The sequence below is a fragment of the Fundulus heteroclitus genome, chromosome 10, assembly GCF_011125445.2.
Source record: "Fundulus heteroclitus isolate FHET01 chromosome 10, MU-UCD_Fhet_4.1, whole genome shotgun sequence".
Lineage (NCBI taxonomy): Eukaryota > Metazoa > Chordata > Actinopteri > Cyprinodontiformes > Fundulidae > Fundulus > Fundulus heteroclitus.
Window position 1 is genome coordinate 10,880,789 of NC_046370.1, and position 22,763 is coordinate 10,903,551.

A 22,763-nucleotide genomic window follows, 5' to 3' on the forward strand; every position below is an offset into this window, starting at 1 on the left:
GGCCAAAAACAAGATCTCAAGCTGTGAACGTCTCACCGAGCACTTTTCAGTCTATCATCTGAAACGAAAAGTGCATCACAACCGCGAATCTAGCAAGAGATGCCCATCTGCCGAAACCGACAGACCAGAAACAGGGAGCATTTATCAGGGAAGCAGGCAAGAGGTCCCATAATAACGGTGTAAAATCTGTTGACACGTTACCCATTAGTCATACAATCCATGAATCTGGTCTTTGTTTATCTTATTTGCATCCTGCAAGTGGCGCTTTGCTTCAATTAGACCAGCATGTAATTATTTAGCCACCACACAGGAAAGCTACCACAGCACATCCCCCTGAAGGCACCGATCTCATAGTGAGGCATGGCGGTGGCTGCATCATGCTTATAGGATGGCGGGGATGCAGGGACAGTGGATGGATGGAGCTAAAAAAACGGAGAATCCTGGAAGAAAACCTGCCAGAGGCTGCAGAAGCTTGAGGAAAACACTGAACACACAACAACCCTAATGACTCCTCGTTACAGAGGAGTGGACCAGTTTCGGTTCAATCTGCTGACTTAATGGCTTTAACAACCGCCCATTACTAAGGGGTGGACCTGTTTTGGTTGTATTTGCATGTTATTTAAGCCATTACAAGGCCTTTGTTTGGACAGTAGTATAAAGCTTGGTATTGCACATTACTCCAGACTTTTTGAATTGAGAATGCTTCCTGGAGAAGAAGCGAAACGTCTTCAACTACAGAAAACAAGTCCAGTTGCTTTGTTTTTTTTTTTTACTTTTTTTGGAATGACCATGACCTGGATCACTGAAAATCTTCACCAGCACAGGGAGAGCTACAATGAAACAAGTTACTCGTGTGTGAGAATGGCCCAGTCAAAGTCCAGACCTAAAAGAAAACATAGAGAATCTGTAAGACTTGAAAACTGCTATTCACAGATTCTCCCCGTCCACTCTGAGAAGTAATATGGGCCAAAAGGTTAACCTCAAGAGACATAAAAATACTTACAGCAACAGCTCGTTCTACAAAGTACTGACTGAGTGGGACCGAATACAATGTATGCCACTGTTTTCAGATTTTTATGGACACATTTAAAGTAAGTTAAACTCATCCAACTTCTTCACACCACCTCATAATTGTCAATTACTATAATACATTAAGGTTTGTGGCTGTTAAGTGAAAAAAAGAGTCAAACAGTATAAATTTCTGCAGGTCTATCTGGCTCCTTGCTGTCACAGCAAATGAATATATTCTTGTGTTATACATGTAGAAAATGTCTAATTGAACATTTTCAGACGTCTTATTTTGTCCCGATTCCAAACAAAATGCGAGAAGACGAAACAAAGATATTCAAATTTCTGTTTTAGCAGACAAAAATAGTTTCTTTTACTGCCTCGGTGCATTTGTTGACTAAATATTGCAGTTACTGTACTTGTTAGACTTGTAAGGGCTTACTCTGGAAATATTCATTTGGACTGTATGTGACTGGATTTGAACTGAACATTTCGCTCTGTGTTATATAAATAAAGCTAAATTGATATATAGACATTAAACATACTTAAAGGAGCAAACTACTACATAAGCAGCCAGGCTATAGGCACAATTTTAATTGAAGAACAAACATAAAAGGGGTATCCGTCTTCCTTTGCCTAAAGCTCCTCTTTTAAGACGCGCTCAGAAAACTTTATGCAAATTTTGACAGCTTGGTTTTAATATGACAGTTATCTGCTTTCATGGCTGGGCGTAATGTATCCTGATGACAGACTGAAGCGCTGACTACAGGCAGACAGCAGCGGCAAAAAAAATAAAAATAAAGCCCAACACCCATTAGACACACTCCAGGCTCACTTGGGTAATATTTTATTTACTCATTAATCTTCAAAACTATTTTTTATAATAAATTTTCACTTTATGTTCATCAAAGAACCGTAACAATAAAAATAAAAGTAAATACTGTAGAAAAATTGTACATATAGAAAATAAACATGGTTAATGAACACCTAAATGTGGGATCCCGCCGACGGAGACGCCTCCTTTTGTTCCAAATGGCAACACAACATGAAGATAGAGGGGAAAGAAAGCCACATAAGTGGACAAAAGGAGGAGAAGAAGAGGGAGAAGAGGGCAAATAGGCCAGTTTAGGACGTGTAGGATTAACATGTTCTGTTAATTTCAACAATACACTGAAATCTCACATCTCTCACAGTCAGTTTCATGTTCTTCCCAGCCCTGGTCCGTATCACATGCATCCGCCTGGTTGGGTCGCGTTTTCGGAAGAACTCGAAGGGGCTTTGCTCGTGTCGTGGCACTGCTTGCGTCGTTGTTTTATGGGGCTACAATTAAGGAGCTGTAGAGGGCTCACACACTTCAAAAGTCCGTAAAGAAAACCCAACAGAATGGCTGCGTGAGGGCAGACAGAGCATGGAGGTAAATGGACAGGGAGTAAAGGATGGAGACAATGCAACCAGAGCAACTCAAGTTGCCGTGTAGCGGGTGGCATCAAGAACTGGACTTGTCTACCCATTAGCAGCACGTGATAACATCTACGTTGTTGTCTTTGTCATTGGTTGCCTCTGCTGGTTTTCGCTTTACTGTAAAAGGTGGACGGTTAGAGGAGGTGTAGTGGGCGTGGCCTTTAGGACATCGAACTAGAAAACAGGGCGCGGCCGACACACACTGCTATACATCCAGGTGTTGCACGGCAACCTCCTCCACCAGCTTTGGACACAACACCGCTCCACAGCACAGCTCCAAGACTCAGGCATGCAGCACAGTCCAGATGGTCACACTTTGTCAATAAAAGATCTGAGATTTAATTCAAAGATTCAGGCCCCGGCTACACTGCTTTGGGTGTTTTTTTTTTTTTTTTATAAAGCAGAAATTTTGTTCTCAGTTAAAAACAAAAACAAGCAAACATCTGAGAGTTTTGTGCAATTCCAATCAAAATACTAAAATAAAATGCTGCTATACCTTTGTTTAACCAGTAGGTGACAAGAGTGTCGTCAGGGTTCCTTTTTCATGTATAAATCACATATTCCTCCTGAATCAACTCAGTCCTTTATGTTCGTTTCAATATTAATAATATTATACATTTATTAATAATAATAATAATAATATAAAATACTTGCGCTTATGATCGATATTTCTACAATAGGCAGGATTTCAATATGAAACCTGGAAAAAATAGGAGCCGGTATGAAGGAAAGGACAAAAGGAAAGAAGGGAGGTAGGACAGAAGGTAGGAGGGTAGTTATGACACAAGGAAATTAAGGAGAAAAGGGTGAAAGAGGGGAAGAGAAGGAAGCAGAAAACAAACGAGGAAGACGGAACGGAATTAAAGCAAGAACGGTGAAAACAAAGGGAAGAATAAGGCAAGGACACTAGAAAAAGTGAAGAGAAAAAAGGAAGGACATAAGGAAGAAAAGCAGTACTCAAGGAAGAAAGGAAGGAGAAAATGGAAGGACAACATAGTAGGATGTAAAGACACATGTAGTACACTTATTTCCAACCTTCTTTCTTGGAATAAAGTCAGAAACATTAATATCTTGCACTAAACTCCATAGCAATGCCGTTGTGGAAAATACTGAAGTGAAATTCCAGACTTTTCCAGGCTGTGAAGGAACCCTGCACGTTTACCCTTTTCTCTGAATTATGAACTTTTTCAGCTTAATTTTAGGTTTGTTGGAAACAGCACCAGGACAAGGGGAGCCTAATGTAGGGGCAAAACGAATCATCATAAAGACTTGTCCTTTTTGCTGTTTCTAGGACTGAAGGCGAGAGTCGACATGTGCAAAGTCTAACATCACGCTTTTAAATTTCAAACAATTTTCCAGTTTGGAAACCATTTAAAAAAAATCCTTAGTATTTTTTCACCAAAAACTCAGTTTGCATGCGGCCATTAGGTGCAAACATAGAGAGAAAACCTCTGTTTTGTCAAAATCTCTGTGTCAGTGTGGACAGGGCCTTAAATTATTGATAAAAAAAAAAAACATTTGAAGCAGGTGTTTGGACAGAACTGAAGATGAGGTGGTGGAGTTTACGATGGTGGCGTATCTGGAGTTTCAACGCAGTATAAATCACACGGAGTAAGATAATTCACGTGCAATAAGATCCCCCCCGCCCCCCTCCCCACACCTCCCTTCCCCAAAGTCTGTACTGCCCAAATGTTCCTTGATATTCATCTTCCTCGCGGTGATCACTTTCACCTCGTATAGTCTTCAGAGTCAGTTATGAAGATCGTCGTGTGTCTTTAGCATTTGCAGGGAGATGTTCGTTTTTGACTGTTTCATGTCCGTCTGTGCGTGTGTGCCGTGTGTACGCGTGTGAAAACACCGCAGTCAGGCGCGACCGGTGTCTGTAGGTAGCATCTGAAGTCTCAAGTATCCCGGGCAGGAAAACATCTCTCAGTTTCCTCTGCTTCCTTCTTTGTGATTTATACAGGACGCCGTAAAAAAAAAAAACCTCAGCTCTGCAGCATAACAACAGCAGCTCACACAGCCCTGTCGGTGCCTGTTTCCTCGTAACTCATCGTCTCTATGGCTACACATTGAGTTCCTGTCCTGCAGCTTCGGGGCTAAGCTCGAACCACTGGTGTGCTTATTTCCTCGCTGTCCGCTGTGCTTCATCGAGTCCCGTCTGCTAACAGGGAGGAAGGCCAAGAAGCTTGGAAGAGACACTTAGTGCTTTTACATCATCTTTGTTCTGGTGTGCTGCCTCTCGCTCAGCCTGCCGTGTGCTTCACTCAAAAGTCTATTTTTCACCCCTCGCAGTCCGAACAGAGGGGTTTGACTGCGGCAGAACCTGGCCGGAGCCAAAGCGGGTTTTCTCGGAGTTTCAACGGGTGCTTTCTAACTCATTTGGAATGGTGTTAATGCTCATAAAACAAGCCCCTGCCAGAGGCTCTGCTCGTTGGTAAATACTGTACAGTGAGGTCCCGAGCCCCCAGGTCAAGTCTGTGTGTGTATGGTTGTGCTTGAATGTATGCGTGTGGGCTTGTTTGTGTTGTGTTTGTGCTTGGCTGTGTGTGTGCAGGTGTGATTATTGGAGAGTAAACATTAAAATCCTCATGTCTATGCCCCTGCGTATGAGTGTTTCTTTTTTTTTTTTTTTGGAGAATATATCTATTTATGTACATATATTGTTATATATAAAGGTGTACGCATATTTGTCTGTTTCTGGGGGGATGGGGGTGGGGGGGGAGGTTTGTCCGCCTCAGACGTAATACTCCTTGTCTTTGTTCTTCTTGTTCTTGGAGATCTTGGCGATGCCCAGCGGTTTGTCTTTGGTGCTGCCGTTGGGCTGCGTGGCCGAGTTGCTGATGTAGTTGCGGCTCTCGTCCACGTGGTAGGATCCTTCGTCTCGGTTGCGGTATTTGTACATGGCGTAGAGGAGGATGAGGATGCAGAGGGCGGCGGCTGCCACGATGCCCACCACCATGCCCGTGGTGCTGCTGCTCTCTCGCACCACCTCGGACGGACCAGGGAAAACCTTCACATCTGGCACCGGAGGGTGGGCTGTGGGCGGGACGGGGCGAGGGAGAGGTGAGAAAAATCATGTGAATTTTGCTGATCTCTTCATACATTATTAATTGGAATTACATGCAGAGGCAGTGGGCGGGGAGCAATAAGACATAAATGCATCATCATGATTAATTATTTGATAAGGACTTTGCATAATGGCAGCGTGGCAAGTGCAAACTGGAGCTGAGAGCCAGACCTATTTACACATCATCTGATTACATGACACAGAGGAGGTCCAGAGCAAAGAAATTACGTTTTTGACACTTGATGATGCAAAAATATTTCACCCTAACATTCATTGTAATTTTTAGATGGGATTTTATGAGAAAGTAATGTGAAAATGGAGGAAAAGAATACATGGTTTTCTAATTATTTCACAGAATAACCATGCATTTGCATTCAGGCTGACTTAGTACCTTGTGGAACCACCCGGTGCTCCAATTACAGTATTTTAAGGTTTATCTCTACCAGTTTTGCACGTCTAGAGACAGAATTTTTTGCCAGTTCTGCCTTTTTAAATAGTTCAAGTCCAAAAAGCCCAAAATGGGGTGTGTCTAAACATCAATTTTCAAGTTTTGCCACAGATTCTGATTTGGGCATGGGCCTGGACTTTTACTGAGCCATTTTAACATGTAAAAATGCTTTGATCTAAACCATTCCTGCCTGAGTGCTGAGTGATAAGATAAGATAAGATAAGATAAGATAAGACATTCCTTTATTGTCCCACAATGGGGGAAGATCAGGGAAACTGAAGTGAGTGGTAGGGGTGAACCAGAAAGGATCCCGCTCAGAAGATCTTCTGCTCACACCTCCAGCTGTGATTTTGTCATCTTCCCTGGGAGGCGACCATTTCATTGTGGCTCTGGCTGTATCTTTAGGGCTGTTGTCATACTGGAGGATGAATCTCTGCCAAATTCTCAAGTTTTCTTCAGCTTAAACAGATTTTCTTCCAGGATTTCTTTATATTTTGTTTCGTCTATCTGTCCACCAACTCTCACCAGCTTCACTTTTCTCTGCTCACATAAAGCATGTGCACAGCATGGTACTGCCAACACCATGTTTCACCATATTGATGGTGTATTTATGTTGTTAAGTATAGGTTTTATGCCACACAAAGCATTTTGCATGTAGGTCAAAAGTCAGATTTCCATGTTTTTCTGTCCAGAAAACTTTCTCCTACATGTTTGTGGTAACCTTTAAATGTGACCTCATGTCTGTCTTTCAACATTGACTTACCATTAAGACCAGATTTAAATGTACAGCTAACAGATGTCAGGTAATGGTTTACAAAGCGCTGAGTAGATGGGGCTGAATCCAGACATTTTTAATGTAAACAGTCCTGAATACAATTTATCCTAGCCTTTTCCCTCTAATTCACATTAATGCAATACTTTGTGTCGGTCTGTTACATAAGATCCCTGCTAAGCACATTAAAGTTTTTGGCAGTAAAGTGACAAAATGCAAACAAGTCCAAGTTCACTTTTGCAAAGCTCTGAAAAATTGAAGAGGGCGGCAGTATTTGACACATTAAATGCTTTTTGATACAAGAACGTCTACTTTTTTTTAAATCTGATGAAAGAAAATAGGCCGTACACAAGAAGAAACACTCAGGGAGAAAAAATAGATTCACCAAGAATTAGGGAAGAATAATAAATGGATAAGAGAAGGTGATGGGTGTGAGAGAAAAGGGAGAAAAGCCACAAAGATAAGAGGCGGTGCCTGCAGGCGGCAACCAAAGTGGAAATGAAAAATTCATAGCAGGGAGTGACCAAAGGAAAGAAAACGACAACTGAGCGACACATGAAAAACAAGAGGAGAAATCAATGTGACACGTGTACTTTTTCAGAACGGGTCTCACCTGAGATCTCACAGGGTTCCAAGTCTTCGTCGTCGCTTGGACACTCGGCCGACGCCACCAGCAGGTCGTCTGCCGTCTGCGTGGAGAAAAGAGACTGAGATTAGAATAAATACATAAATAAAAAGAGACTCCGCAGCCGTTCTGGTTGTTCTCAACACCTTTGAGCTCACAGAAGCCCCTCCATCGACCACACTTTTGCTAATACTTCAGCCTGCAAGAATGGCTGGCAACCATTAAGAGGAGAAGAAGAAAGGAGCAGGGAGGGGCGTTTGTGGGGAGGTGTGGGTGCGTTGGGGGCAATGAATCCTGTTTAACCCACGAGGGAACCACTCATTATCTTCTGCTCTTTCAGCCCTCCCCCTTTTATTTCCTCAAGCCTGGCTTTATATATCTGCGCTTCCTGAGTACAGCACCTCTCCATCTCATATTGGGAATGGCACGAGGGGGGAAACATTAAACAACCTCTTCCTTTTCAAAACCCTCTTGTTTTCAGCACCTGTCCATATCCTAAAAGTGAATGCCTCAAACAACAGCTCTTTCTCTGTCTGTGGGAAAGGCACCCTTTTTCCCTCTCCATCCCTGCTCCTCCTGTTGCCATGGCAACTCTAAGTTCATGCTGTTAAAAATGACGGGAGAATATATATATATATATATATATATAAAAAAAGGGAGTGTGCTCCCTCAATGGGGACCTGTGCATTGATTCGCTATTCCTGCCTGAGTGTGTGGAGCAGATAGAAGAGAGAGAGAGAGTTGGTAAAAGATAGATGGTCGGATGAAGAGGATTTTTTTTTTTTTTTTAGAACAGGCAGTTCTGGATAAAGAGAAAAAAAAGGAGATGAGGGCATTAATAAAAAGTGTGGCCATCTTTCTTTAATACCAGGCTAATACGCTGCACATATTCATGCACTACCATTAAGCATCGTCAGCCTTTGACGCCTTGGCATGAGAGATTTTTAACGTGTGTGTGTGTGCATTTTAACCACGCTGGGCGCTCGGTGCCGGCACTAAATTAAAATTGGATTGTGATGCATTGCAGTGGATGTTAGTAACCCAGTGAGAGCAGCAGAGCTTGAGAGGAAGATTACACCCAAACCGAAGGAGAACTGGAGCCTAATCAAAGCACTAATTGGCCCATGATATCTTGGAATAACAAACCCGCTAAACATGGCTTTCTCACTAACTTGTCTTTGTAGGAACATGGGCTGTATAAGCGAAAGACAGGATCCTATTAGTTTATTTGTCTAAAAAAGCCTGCCTGGGCCTTGTAAGGTACGATGGTGGTCCAAACAAGTCTTTTGTGGTTTACGTTGGCCTGAAACATGCATCAGGTCATCGATGCCTGGCTCTGTCTCTTCCCTTCACTGGGTTTCCAATCAGTTCTGCCCACTGGGCCGTCAAACACAGCTGGGGTGAGCTTAGTCGCTGGCATCCAGCCAGTCAATAAAGCCTCTGTGCCACTGCCAGGACGCGACCAGCACATGAACCGCATCACCCGTGACATCTGCCGCCGATCAATGCCGAGCAGCCGTGCTCGATCATTGAGCCGAAGAAACTTGCGCGCCCCGGCAGACTCATAATCGCACAAGTGCATTTTACAAGGTCCCTCCTCTGATTCGTGACATCACAAAATCAGCTGACCGCCCCCTTCAAATGGGAAGGTGTCAATTGGGAGTATCGATCCTCCTATTGCACGGGACACAGTGAACATGAGGCAAGCCAAACTCAATTTACGCCCCCCATTGTCGACTTGCCGATGCTCCATCTCCACCCGGTTCTCTCCCTGACCCTTTTTGTACCCCAACTTTTCAAAGTCTAACAACAGAACACGCTGACATACAGACGGACAAAGGTTTTAAACAACTGCCGAGGGAAGAAATACACTCAGAAGTGAACAGACAGGAAGCATGCTTAAAGAGTAAAATCTCTACCTGAGCAGCCGAGCAGTGCCAGCGGCCGTCCAAGCCTCCCTGACTGCCTAGTTCACACATGATACCTGCTCTGTCCTCACACACTCTTGCAGAAGATTCAACAGCTTGTCTGCTACTCTCACACATGCACACACATGCACTATATCAGCAAAGCATGCTCCGCTGCTCTGTTTCTATTTAAACTCATCTACACAGGCACACGGCAAACCGGGACGAAGTTAGAGGGTTGATGAAGAGATCCTGACGAGACGAGCGGAGAGGAGCTAGCTCCACTACTGCAGATGGTGAGATAGACTCATACAACGCCTGCATTAACAGCCTATCACTGGAGCTCAACCACAGACTGGGAGGGAGGGGGGTACAGGACACGAAGAGGAGGAGGAGGAGGGGATAGTGAGTAAATATGGAAAGATATGGAAGATAGGAGAGAGAAAGGGAAAGTGAGAAAAAGGAAAAAAAAGTGAGCAAGGAAATTTGGAAGATGAATAGTGGGCAGGCAAAAAAGGATGAAGACAAAGATGTGAAGATAGTGAAGAACAAAAAGAATGGGAGAGGGGAAGGGAGGGAGGATGTGGACGTACAACAAATATTCAAAGAGCTTGTGGACGCGTCAGCTGACTCCTGTTAGCCAATAGGGTGGTCCTCCTGAGCCCCAGGTTTCCTCCATCAATCTTTGCATTAAACACAAGCGCTCACGTACACACGAACTGAAGCGTGTGCATCCAAAAGACAGACAGCGAACATCAAACCCAAACCGGGGTTCTGTGACTCAGAGCGCGCCTCTAGCATAAACAGTCACACAATCTCCTCGCTGGTTCTCAGCTGTCATGCATTATTAATCCCTTCCACTTTTTCAGCACATACACACACACACACACGCACACAGAAAAATCAACTCACTGTGGACTTCAGGAGACGGCGCTGAAAACATTCTCTCTGCACAAAGCACTCGTGGAAGCAGTAAAAGCCACTGGCGATGTGAGCGGATCCACTTTCATTTGCACAAGCATGCACACACCATCGCCCTAATCGCTCAATTATTTGGAGTCGTAACACCTTAGTAAGACATCTCCCACTGCCCCACCTGTGATGCAACGAGCTGCAATCCAGGTCTATTGTTCTGGATCCACCTGAATGTTTGTGTGTTTCCAATCTGTTTTTATCTACACTTTTTTTTTCTGTGTGCTGGTTAAGGCCAGGTTGGTTGCCTGGCAACACAAGGCAACCTCAATAGAGAATCTGTAGACTCTTCTCAAACAAGACAAAAGATATGTTCAAGCTGTCCATTTGGACACTGTGCGGTCTGGGATGGATTTTTTTTTTTGTGGTGCTAAAATTCAAACTTTGTTCTTGCACTATATAGAGGACTAGAAACTCATTATTGAAGAGAGTTTACGGACCCTCCACATCACATCTGTCAAAATCTATCATAACCGTCATAACTGATTAAAAAAAAAAAACAGACTGTCAAACCCAGGACTAGACCTCAACATACCACTGACCACTAAGTTTGAATAAAACTTCTGCTTAATGCACCTCTTGCCATGGACTATTTACTTTACTTTATATACTTTATTTTTTTTATTTAAAAGGGGACAGTGTACATTAATCAACATTAAAACAATGTAAATGTACCCGAGTTAGCTAAAGAGTGCTAATTTTCATCGGTAGTTCCCCAGCCAGGTGTAAAAAAGGCAACCTTAAAAATAATCACAAGTATAAAATCACAAGATAAAATTACAATGCCAATTACATTAAAAAACATTATGGTTAAGAAATACAATTCATGTAAAATAATGATAAATTATTTAAATACACACAGAAAACCTTAGTGCTCACAAGTTTGGCTGTCTACAAGCCATTTTTTTGCATAAAAAAATAAAGTAACTTCTGCTTAATGCACCTCTTGCCATGGACTATTGCATCCTATTTCTTTACAGTTGCCACCTTTGCTGACGACTACAATAATGGTAATGCTAACTGGCTACTTCTCTCTCAGTCCAATATCTGCTGTATCACAGACACCTGGGGTCTCATTTCTAAAACCTTGCATGGAATTCATACTAAAAGTGTACGTACGGCAAGAAAAAGAAAATGCCGTACGGCAAGAAATATTCTGATGACAGCTGTACCTGGTTATGCCTCAGGTTCAGCCCTCAGCACACTGTAAAAAATAACTAAAATGTTCTTAAAATTAATGTATTTGTCCTTGATTTGAGCAGGTAAATAAGCTGATTTGCCAATGGAATAAGATTTTTGCACTTAAAATAGGAACAACTCATCTCCATCTTATTTCAAGTGCAGGATATCTAATTATCTAATTTTAGGGGTCAAAATACTCATTCCATTGGCATATCATCTTATTTACCTGCTCAAATCAAGGACAAATACATTAACTTTAAGAACATTTTACTTATTTTTAGATTCTTTTTTGCAGTGCACGCCCAGATTCAATCATACATGGTCAATGCAAAGTACCTCATGAATGTTAATATGTATTAAAAATGGGTCAGATGATTGTTTTTTTTCATCATGGTGACGTGGCAGCCATGGAGAAAAGGCAAAGAAACTGTGAGAAAAATTCAGAGAGAAGTTGAATAAGTGTGAAAATCCGAGGTAAAAGCACATATGATGCCCACATTAAAATAAGTTAATGAGTTGTTTAAATAACCTGTTAAAAAGTAAACGGCGACATGCTTCCTGTTGAAATTCCCCTGGGGCTGTGCAACATTAAAAAAAGAAAAAAAAAGACCTCAAAAAGCCTTTTAGGAAGCCGATGGGTAGGAGAGCTACCTTTCAGCACCTGAAAGGGAAATGTAGCCACTTTTCCCTGTAGGTTATAACAGAATGCTCGGAGTCAAAAACGGGATATTGGCCAGTCCTCATTACTGCCCAGGAAATATTTGATCCCAGAAACCGCGTTTCTTCAATTCTCCCATCTGCACGGTCTTCCAACAGTTCCAATGTATCCACCGAGCAGCATTACGCATGAGGGTGTTTGACTATTTACTGCAGTTAAAGGCATACTATGCAACATTTTTCAGTTAATTAATATGTTCCATACCGTTTTGGATGATTAAATGAGTCATTTCAGGTCGAACAAAGGTTTTCTCGGCCGCCCTGGTGGTCTGTGGGGGAAATACCGTACTTGCAATTGTAAGAGCCCTCGGCCCGCACCCACAGGCTCAGAAGTCTGGTGCAAGACCGCGAGAGTCGGTCTTGCTTTTACAGCGAGAACTCCATGTGTTTTTGCCCTGCCATTCACTATATGCACACGCGAAAGCAACAACAAAGAACCGCAAGTTTTTTTTTTAAATTATTATTATTATTATTATATATTTTTTATTTTTATTTTTATGTATTTTTTTTTTTTTTTTAATGTTTGCGAGGCGGTAGCGTGAGTTTGGCAAGGCGGCCGCCTCGCCAAGATAGCGCTGCGGGAAACCCTGATGTTTATAATTTTACTGTGTTAGTCATTGTTTGTACTGCCGTTTTTTTTACTTTTCGTTGCGTTCGCCTGTCTGCTAAGCTCAAAACAACCGCGCCTGGCTTGACGGAGAAACCTGAACAGCTGAGCATCTTTACGACAGTGCACCTTTACTTTCGCCCTCTGGGGGGAGCCTCGCTGGAAAATCAACCCCGGTTGCATAGTATACCTTTAAAGTGATTGCCACATAACTTGTCGCAATAATCTGTTAATCTGTGATACACATCTCCCTGGCGATCATTGGAAAAAAAACCCAGAGAAAATGTTGTACAGACTTTTATTTAAGATGGCTTATGGCCATGTACATGTATACTTTAGTGTCACCAACACTGCAGTTTTGAATGTTTATAATCAAGAGGAACGATGATTAAAGTCTGATATGGAGTGAAATTGAATGTCTGAGAGGAATCCTCGTGCGGTTTGGCTGCAATTCACCACTTTATCATCTGCGTCGCTAATTTCCCCTGTCTCCAAAATGAGCGTATGCCTGGGTCGGCTCCCGGGAGGACCCCATATTTTCCTGTCAAGTTTTTTTTAAAATAGAGCCTAACTTTTAGCGTGGAAAGTGATGTAAGCATGTTTCAGGCCCCACTTGTATGTACACAAGCTTTATAAATGAGACCCCTAGTGTTCTCAGAAGAGAACCACCTGACAAGGTACATCCCAGATTGAGGAACTCTAAAAATAAGCAAGAAAATTCTGCTTGTTCGCTATTTTGTTGTATTATCTGTCATTTTTTTCCCTAACTAAAAAACCCCCACAAAATAACGGACTTTAATTGGTCCATTTCTATTAAAGAATTAGAAAAAAAATCACAATGCACACTTCATAGCGCAAAAGCCCTGCCTCTCAATGATGTTAACAGTCCCAAATCATTTGCAGTAAAAATGACAACCAGCTATGTAATTAGCCAAAGCCTTAAACTCTGACATTGCTTGTTTGATGGTCCCCTGATTAACGGAGGAATGTACTGCTGTTTTTCTTTCACCTCCTGGTGGAAAATGTGACAGGGATTCTCATTTTTTTTTATTTCGAAACACTCAATTTTAGTTTAAACTGCCTGTATGCAATTTGTTTTCTCTTTAGAGGAGTGAGTGCTCAAATTATTTCTATCTCAGTCATGTCCTTGAGACACTATTATGTGTCCCCATAAACTGTCCTTCTGCCACACCTACGCACCTCCAAGTTCCATCATGCGCGCTCCTCAAACTCAGCTTATAAATCGACAATGAGATAATCAAGTTGTGACATTTGCAAACTGATTCAAAAGTGTCCATGTCCGCATTGAGATGCATCTAATAATAGACCCCCCCCCCCGCCCCATGCCTAATGTCGACAGCTAATTATTCACACTTGACAGAAATGTCTAATCAATAACTCATTCCCTTATTTACCAGTGCTGAAGGTGTGAGAGAATATAATGACAATGTGAACTGAAAATATGTGTCATTTAAATAGTTTTTGTTGGTGTCGGCCCACTTTGTTTTGTTAAGTATATTGTCAGCTTATCTGTCTACCATGGGATTTTAGAGCATTTAGTATGCCTTAATCACAATCAACTGAATGCTAGGGTAACTTTTTTCTTTCCACTCAACTTTCCATCAATGTGCTTAACCACCACCTTTAATGGTTTACCCTCACTGAAGAGGATGGTAAAGACAGCAGTCCTTTGAAGGACTGTGAATCAGCTATTCTTATTAGTCTCATGTAATATCTTAATTTTGTACAAAATTAACTGAGCTCTCTTCATGGAGAACATGATATAGTGAGCTAGTGAAGATTTACGAACATAATTATAGTTGACACGGGTGACTTATGAATGGGTAAAATTATTCAGCAGTATATTGAGGATATAGTGGGTCTGACCCAGTTTACATAGGGTGGTTTCGATTCTGCCATAAAACTCTGCATGTCAGATTTTAACTCTGGCATCAGAGCTTCACAAGGCTAGAGCAGTTCATTTAACACACATCCACATGAGCGGGGAGACACTGAGAGGTCAGGTGTGAAAGGCATCCCCCCTGACAGCGGTGTCACTCTGCAGCCGTATACATCCAGCTCACATAATCCATTATTGATGCCTGAGGCTTAGCTCACAGCTATCAGTGCTCCATTATTTACGTCTGAAACAGCTGGTGGCTTATACACAGAGGAAAAACTCTCTGTGGGAGTCTGGATGCGAGAGAGAGCGAGAGAGCGAGAGAGAGAGTGAGATAGAGAGAGAGATAGAGAGAGAGAGAGAGAGAGAGAGAGAGAGAGAGAGAGAGAGAGAGAGAGAGAGAGAGAGAGAGAGAGAGCTGCGGGTAGTGGGGCCCACTATTTCCATGGCAACTGGCATCATGTTGAATTTCTTTCCCGGTGCGGCTGTTTTATAACTCAGAGGAAGAACTGCAGCAGCCACAGACGCCCACAAAGAGCTTGACAATATTTTAATTGTAGTGATCCCAACAATAGAGCAAAAGAATAAATAAATAAAAACTAAATAAAAAAAAAAGAAAATCTGACGTGAAGCTTGCTGAGTATGTTTACACCTATACTAACGCCAACACTCCTGATTTCCTGTGCTTGAAGTTGTAATTCTGTATCAATAACTATTATGTCTTTCTGATGTCTCACTAGATTACTGAACACATATTTTGTAAAAGCTATTCCATTCTCCATTAGAGGAAACATTTATGGGCCCGTAGTTCAGCAGAGGGACCAATTAGTTGAGAAATTACCGTCTAATCCATTTAGCCGAGAGAAATGCAGAAAGCTCCTTAAATTAAATACTTTTCTCATTGCAGACCCGGAAGTCTGCAAAGACGAGGAGAAAATTATACAGCACCTCCTGGACCAACAGCAACAAGAAATATTATTTTATGATTATATTTAGAGCAGTTTTTTAATCATGAGATTAAATAAATGAAATAATTTTGTGTCATATTGAATTCCAGCTAAATGTATATTCAAAACGGATGGACTGATGAACTAATAGATCGGTTAACCAGTAATGGACAAATGGATCAATAGACGGTTGGATGGATGAACAAATGAATGGATGGATGGTTGGATCTGTCATGATTTGGGTTTGGTTATGTGTTTTGTTTATTTGATTAATTACTTTACTCTCCTGCCTTAAGTTCAGTTTCTAATTTTGGTTCTGTCTTAGTGTTTGATTTTGTTTTAGGTTATAAGTTTATCTGGCCTGCTCAGACCATTTATGTCACCAGTCTAAGTTCAGTTCACCTGCCAGCATTCTTTTGTCTTCCTGTCACTCCCCTTCACCAGTCACCATCCAATCGGCTTCAGTTTACTCCCAAGCACTTCCCTGTTCCCGATTAGCTCCACCCATGTCAGTAATTAGTTTCACTCCATTCACCTGATCACCCCCTTACTTATACCTGCCTCTGCCCCCTGCAATCGGCCACATCATTGTTTGTTTCTGCCATGTCCATGGGTGAGTTTTGCCAGCATTCCCTGTACTGTGTTTTTCCTCCCTTATCAAATTGCCTGCTTTTTTGCCTTGGACTGTTTTTTACCACAAGCTTTGTTTTTGTCCTGCCCTTCATTTTTGCCTGCCTGTCTTGGTTTCTGCTCACATCTGTTTTTGGAAAAATAAACCTTCTTTAACCTAACCTCTGCTTGTCTGGTTGAATACTGGGTCCTCCTGTCTCTGGTTCGTGACAGAATGATGTGGCCGATTGCAGGGGGCAGAGGCAGGTATAAGTAAGGGGGTGATCAGGTGAATGGAGTGAAACTAATTACTGACATGGGTGGAGCTAATCGGGAACAGGGAAGTGCTTGGGAGTAAACTGAAGCCGATTGGATGGTGACTGGTGAAGGGGAGTGACAGGAAGACAAAAGAATGCTGGCAGGTGAACTGAACTTAGACTGGTGACATAAATGGTCTGAGCAGGCCAGATAAACTTATAACCTAAAACAAAATCAAACACTAAGACAGAACCAAAATTAGAAACTGAACTTAAGGCAGGAGAGTAAAGTAATTAATCAAATAAACAAAACACATAACCAAACCCAAATCATGACAGGATCAATGAATGGGTGGGTGGACTAATAAATAGACAAAGGTATGGATGGATAGTTAAATGGATAAATGAGACTGACTGACCGTTAGCAGATAAATGGGTGGGTGGATAGATGGATGGACTTATTGACAGATAGTGAATGGATGAATAAATAGATTGGTCAAACAATAATGGAGAAATTGATGGATTGGTTGAATGTCAGTAAATATTTTTGGCCCTAGTATGATTGACCACCTAGTTAAAAACCAGGCATGTACAAATTAATTTTTGAGTGAGGTGTTCAAGCCAAAAACAAAACAAAAAAATGTATTCATGAAACAAAAAAAATAGCAGGCTATATTCAACTTGCATATTTATATTCTTAACACAATCAATGCACTTCTAATAAAGTATGGTAAGCCAAATGATAAATTTCAACAACAAAAATAAAACCAGGCAAAATTAGATAGAATAATGTGCATGCTTTTAAATAACCACAAAAAACATGAAATAATCATCAAATATTCTAACTTGAAAACTTATTAAAACTCTGTTCTGAATAGATAAAATAAAAATTCAGCATCTAATCTGCTATTTAACTATTTACAAAAAAGGCCTGGCAGTAGTCAATGGTTACAATGGGTCTATTATTACACCAATGACATCTAATAGAAAGCTGAGCAACATTATTCAGTTTATTCACCATTTTGTATGCATCTCTATATCACATAATATCATGTTTTTCCTTCTACTGTGAGGATCCCCAGGGATGTGACTACTTTGGTTAGCTCCCTGGGGATCCTGCAGTCTGCGCAGGTTAGCCTTCTTTACTGTTCACGCCTAGATCCTTGTTTGTCTCACTAGTCTAGTATTTTGTTCTGTATTTATACTTAGAGTGTATTATTGTTAGATTTGGTTCTTGTTTTAGTTAGCTTCTGTTCCTTATTATTTCAGCAGTCCTGTTAGATCTTTGCCATATTTCTCCCTCAGCCTATTTACCTTCACCAGTGCCATCGTTAACATCTGATTAGTCCCGCCTTGTTCCTCATGGCTTCATTCTCTCTCTCCTCTCAGTATTTAAGCTGTTGTTTGTTTCTTGACCCAATCACTGGTTCCTTGTTGTCTTCTCCACTGGTCTCTGTCATCTGCATTCCTCTGTTCACGGACCGCTGTTCTAAGTTTGTCTATTATTCATTAAGCACGCTTCACCTCATTCTGCTCTGCAATCTGAGTCCTTTAAAACCAAGATGTGACATCTACATTAGTTTCTACATTAGTTTATAACGTTCATTTCCCAGCAAAAGGATTCCTCAACCGTCTGTTGTTAGGAAATATCTTATGTTTGTTCCTATTTTCAACCCCTTGTGTGAGAGCAACTGGAGACTCTCTTGCAAAAAGTTTGTGGCCATGCTTTTCCTTTTCCTTTGGGCTTTCAAATAATAAAAAAAAGATTTTAAATTAAGGGGAAAAATAAGATTAGTGAACTGGTCTAGTTTCAAAAGCATTAAAACTGTCTTTAAATTCTCTGCCTGTCTGCTGCAGCCGTCTGTATCTCTCCCACCATATCTTCTTCAATAAATCAGATAAAAATCATAAAATAGCTGAAAAAGGGTTTGAAATCAAAGATTTTATGAGTAAAAAACATGTATGCTATGCGATATGCATGGATTCTCTTTGTAATGAATTCAGCAGGTGCGATGCCTAAATGCTCCTTCCCTTTTTTTTTTTAAAGACAACGTCAGACCAGGACCACTTAATATCTTCAGCGGCGCTTTAATAAGTACTCTGGTTAATTTTGCATCGACCAAAGTCGGGGATTCCACTAACTCTGACACTACCTGTCTGTCTGATGATACGACTCAGAAGAGAAGTGTGGGGGCTGCAGTGTTTGGACATGACAACCAGCACTGCTAAGAGTGGAGTGGAGGGGGAGGAGGAGGAGGAGGAGGAGGAAGGGCCGAGGCGGGGGCTTGTGCGCACCATAAATCCAGTCGATGCAGAATTCTTGCAAGAGCTCAAAGAAAATGTGCGCTGCCAAAATATCAAAACCCGTTTGGGGGGAATTGATGGTAGAGAGATACATTTTTAAATATTAATGAATAAAAAAACTGGGCTGCAACAAAAAGGGCCCTTTTCTCATCCAGGGCAAAACAGTCTGAGCCCCACTAGGGGTCTATCTGTGCACATTTCTGCTAAAAACTATTGTATTAGTCTTTTATTTCTTCAAAATCATCTTTGAGTAAGTAAATTACTAAAAACATCAACCTTTGGCTTAATTTTGACTAAAATGCTTGAATCACAATGTTAAAAACTTTATTCTCCTCTTTAACTTGGTTGCTAGTCATGATCATTATTCATTCCAGCTTTCTGTTCATAGTTATTTTTCCTGTGTAATGTCTCAGGCTGTGCCTATTATGAAAACATGAATAATGTATTTGGTTGAACACTTAAATTTGTCTCAGCATATGAAACAAGACACAAGGCTAAACTTGCCTCACCATTTGCAGAGTAAAAAGAAAACAATCCTAAACCTCTTAACACATCTCGAAATTCTGCTGGCCTTGATATACGGACTGTGTGCATACTAATCCTCTTATAAAACTCACAATGAATCTTCAAATTAAGAATTTTTAATTACCTATTGTCATACTAAAGGATGATTGCAGAATAGTGATAAGACTTGTGTGCTGAGGAAATCTGAAGAATTACATTTGAACAAGAGACATGACCACACAGAGACAGTCCATGATTGGACAAGGCCCGAAGCAGAATTTGATTAGGATGTTCATTTCTGGTTAGCCACCAGCCATTACAGCATGAAAAACTTTGCTTTTTAAATTGTCCATACCTGAATATTTGAGTAAATGTTCTAAATGTCATGGTTTACAAGTAAGACCGAAATAATGGACTTAATCACATGATATGTTTCATATTATTTGATAAATAAACAGCAGTAAATAAATTGAGAAGCTGTCTCTGACTTTTCCATTTTGTCTGGCAGTCGTGTTAAAAATTGAGCTATTGGTAGATTTTTAATGGTTCTTAATCCTTCATGTTCATTTAAAAATATAAAGCATGCACATTCACTGTGAATTAATTTAAATCATTACTACAGTGGGCAGGATTTAAATTTGGAACCAAAAACTAGCAAAAAAAAAAAAAAAGCGAGGAAAGGAAGGAAGTACAGAAGTAAAGCGGAACAATATATCACAAAATATCGTCAATGCAATATTAGTGTGTGAAATAGTCATATAGCAAAGGTCTGGAGTGAAAAAACTATTGGCTAACACATTCTAAGTTTTAGAAACTTGTATTTCACATGCCAGTTGGTCAAAGTCCCACAGCAGCAGATGCTCACACCAAAGACAAATGACCTTGGCCACGATGCTAAAGATCACAGCGTGTAGCAAAGCATATATGAGAAAGTTAAAAAACTAAATAGGAATTTATCCCAACTGATACTTTCAAAACAATATTAACCAATATTATTGCCATTGAAAGAATTTCCAATATGGTGCAGCCCTGCACACAACGAAGGGAGGTAGGGCAAAGGAAAGGAAAGCAAAATAAAGAAACAAACGAGGGAAAATGAGACACAAAGAAAGAAGGAAGGTAAGTCAGAGAAGAGTAAAGAAAGAACACATGGAAGAAGAGTATGAAAATGCAGAAAAAAAGGAGACAGACAGGAAAGAAAGGAAAGGAGCAACATGAAGAAGAAATTCAGAAAGAAGGGCACAAAGAAGGAATGAGGAAGGGGCATGAGGGATGAAAGACAGGAAGGAGTAAGGAAATTAAGAACTACCCGGACAAAAGGATAGAAGAAAAGACACAAGGAAGCGCACAGATAGGGAAGGCTGAAAGGAAGGACAATATTTATACATTATGATAGGGAATAAAGTCAAGATATACAAATGTATTTTCATGTTCTTATCTTGTTTTACTTGACTCATACAAGAGCAATTATAACCTTATGAGCCTACTAAGCTTAGCCTTTATCCAGACCTGGAAAGTAATGACATGCGTAGGAACCGTGTCAGAGGCTGGCAGACAACATAAACCAAAATTTTGTGCTGACCGTTATCTCGCCCTTCTTCTTATTCGTGGCTGTCGTGGTTGTGATGTCGCTGATGGAGGGGGCGGAGTCAGAGCGGTTGCCCCCGGCTGCAGCGCTGGACTGCGGGGTGATGGAGGAGGATGGCATGTCGCCGACCAGCCGCGCACTGCCATCCACTCTGATGTGCGGGTGGCCCTCGGCGGCCATGTTTAGGATGCGCAGGCCGTTGTAATAAAGGCCGGACAGCTGTCCCTGGAACATGGCAGTGCCTCGCTCGCCTCCGCCGACACGAACCGTCGTCTGGCTGTTGAAGATGGTCAGCTGACGACCTGCACAGGCACAGGCAATCACACCCAACACACCACGGCGCACCAAGAAGAAAAAAGTGGACAAACACACACACACACACACGTGCCAGTGGTCACATACGTGCACACACACACGCACGCACACACAAACATACAACAGTATTTGAGTGTTACAGAATCCAACCCCCTCCCCCGAGGCATGGTGAGAGGATGGGATAGATTAAGCATGGCAGAGCAAATCGAAGCCGTGGAGAACCGTGGAGGAGACCGAGAGATAACAGCGATGGTAGAAAACAGAGAAAAGCACGGAGAAGAGACTGAGGAGTGTGAGCGGAGAGATGAAGGGTACAGAGAACAGCAAAAAAAAAAAAAAAAACAGAGAGGAGAAGAAGAAGAGGGAATCAGAAGGCCACGAGAAGACGAGGCTGACAGATGGTTGATATGGTGATGGCTGTGCAGCACAACATCGTATCTGAAGGAGCAACAGACAGGCAGACAGAGACAGAGATCTAGAGAAATGTTGTCACAGCCCTATAAAGCATGCACAGGTTATAAGCTCTAGCACTGCTCACTGTTAAAGGGACTAGAGGCTAATTTAAGTAGCTCTGCTGAAGTTTAGGAGGAAAACTTTTACATTTTTTTTTTTCAAAAATCATTGCTCTTTTAGTCATTTCAAATTTACATAATTCTTACACAATAATTTGCATGTACTTTAACTTGATTACAATTTTTTTCAATACATTATATCTTTAATAAATGCTTTAGTGTTTACAATTTGACAGTACAATTATTTACCAGTCTTAATAAAAGCATCTTTTATCAGTACTTCTTTTTCTATTTTCCGATTTATTCACATTTAAATCTCTCCATCGTCCCTTTAACCTGATATTATCAGATACACACTAACAAGATAGGTTCACAGGCACTAGAGTTTACACAGTATTACACACTACAGCCTGTCCAACTTTTAATTACTTAGTTATGGATTTAGATTTTTAGATGTTAGTTGATGGTGCAAAATATAGTATAATCAACTGCCTTCATGTTGTATTTTTAAAGCTCAAAGTTTTAAGGAATTTTAATCAGGGTTTTTACCTTTGTCGAGTAGCCAATCGTCAACTACTCGACCGAGCCGATAGGGGATTCGCTGTCTGGCGATGGCCAGGCGCTCGTTATCATTGTTGCCTTTAATTTAGAGATGAAAACACAGTAGTAATTACGCACATCCATACGTGGTACAGGAGCTGGATACACAAAGAACAGCAATGAAAAGAAAGTAATGGTCTGCTCATTGTTGGCATGTCACTGAGGTTAAGGTAAGCCTTATGTGTCGTTATTTTTTTTTTTGTTGTTTTCTTTTTTCTAACAGAAGAGAAGCTGCACTCATTACGTTTCCAGTGAGCGGACTGTTACTCTCTGTTCATTGGGTTTAATTTAAAAAAACATTTCAGGGGTTAACATCTGCAAGAGCACAGGGAAATAATGTTACAGCTGCCACATACTTACTATGACTGACTGAGTTTAGATTACATACACACACACCTCACAACAACTACCTTTTATCATTTTACCTATCTGAAGCCTCATTATGTTACCTATGATTA

The 22,763-nt window shown here is 41.2% G+C and overlaps 1 protein-coding gene across 14 annotated transcripts in view; it reads right to left on the bottom strand.

Annotated features, from left to right (window-relative positions):
• Positions 1-1,832: 1,832 nt before the first annotated feature.
• Positions 1,833-22,763, bottom strand: part of nrxn1a (neurexin 1a) — a 102,866-nt gene continuing 81,935 nt past the window's right edge. For 8 of the 14 annotated variants that reach the window (XM_021322169.2, XM_021322158.2, XM_036142003.1 and 5 more), the window contains 4 exons: positions 22,255-22,344; positions 20,873-21,180; positions 7,373-7,448; positions 1,833-5,508 (listed from right to left, as the gene is read on the bottom strand). In XM_021322169.2, the coding sequence (XP_021177844.1) occupies positions 5,207-5,508; positions 7,373-7,448; positions 20,873-21,180; positions 22,255-22,344 (776 nt within the window). In that variant the 3' untranslated portion in view covers positions 1,833-5,206. The remainder of the gene's footprint in view (positions 5,509-7,372; positions 7,449-20,872; positions 21,181-22,254; positions 22,345-22,763) is intronic. The other 6 variants (XM_036142008.1, XM_036142006.1, XM_021322186.2 and 3 more) reach the window with 1 other exon arrangement.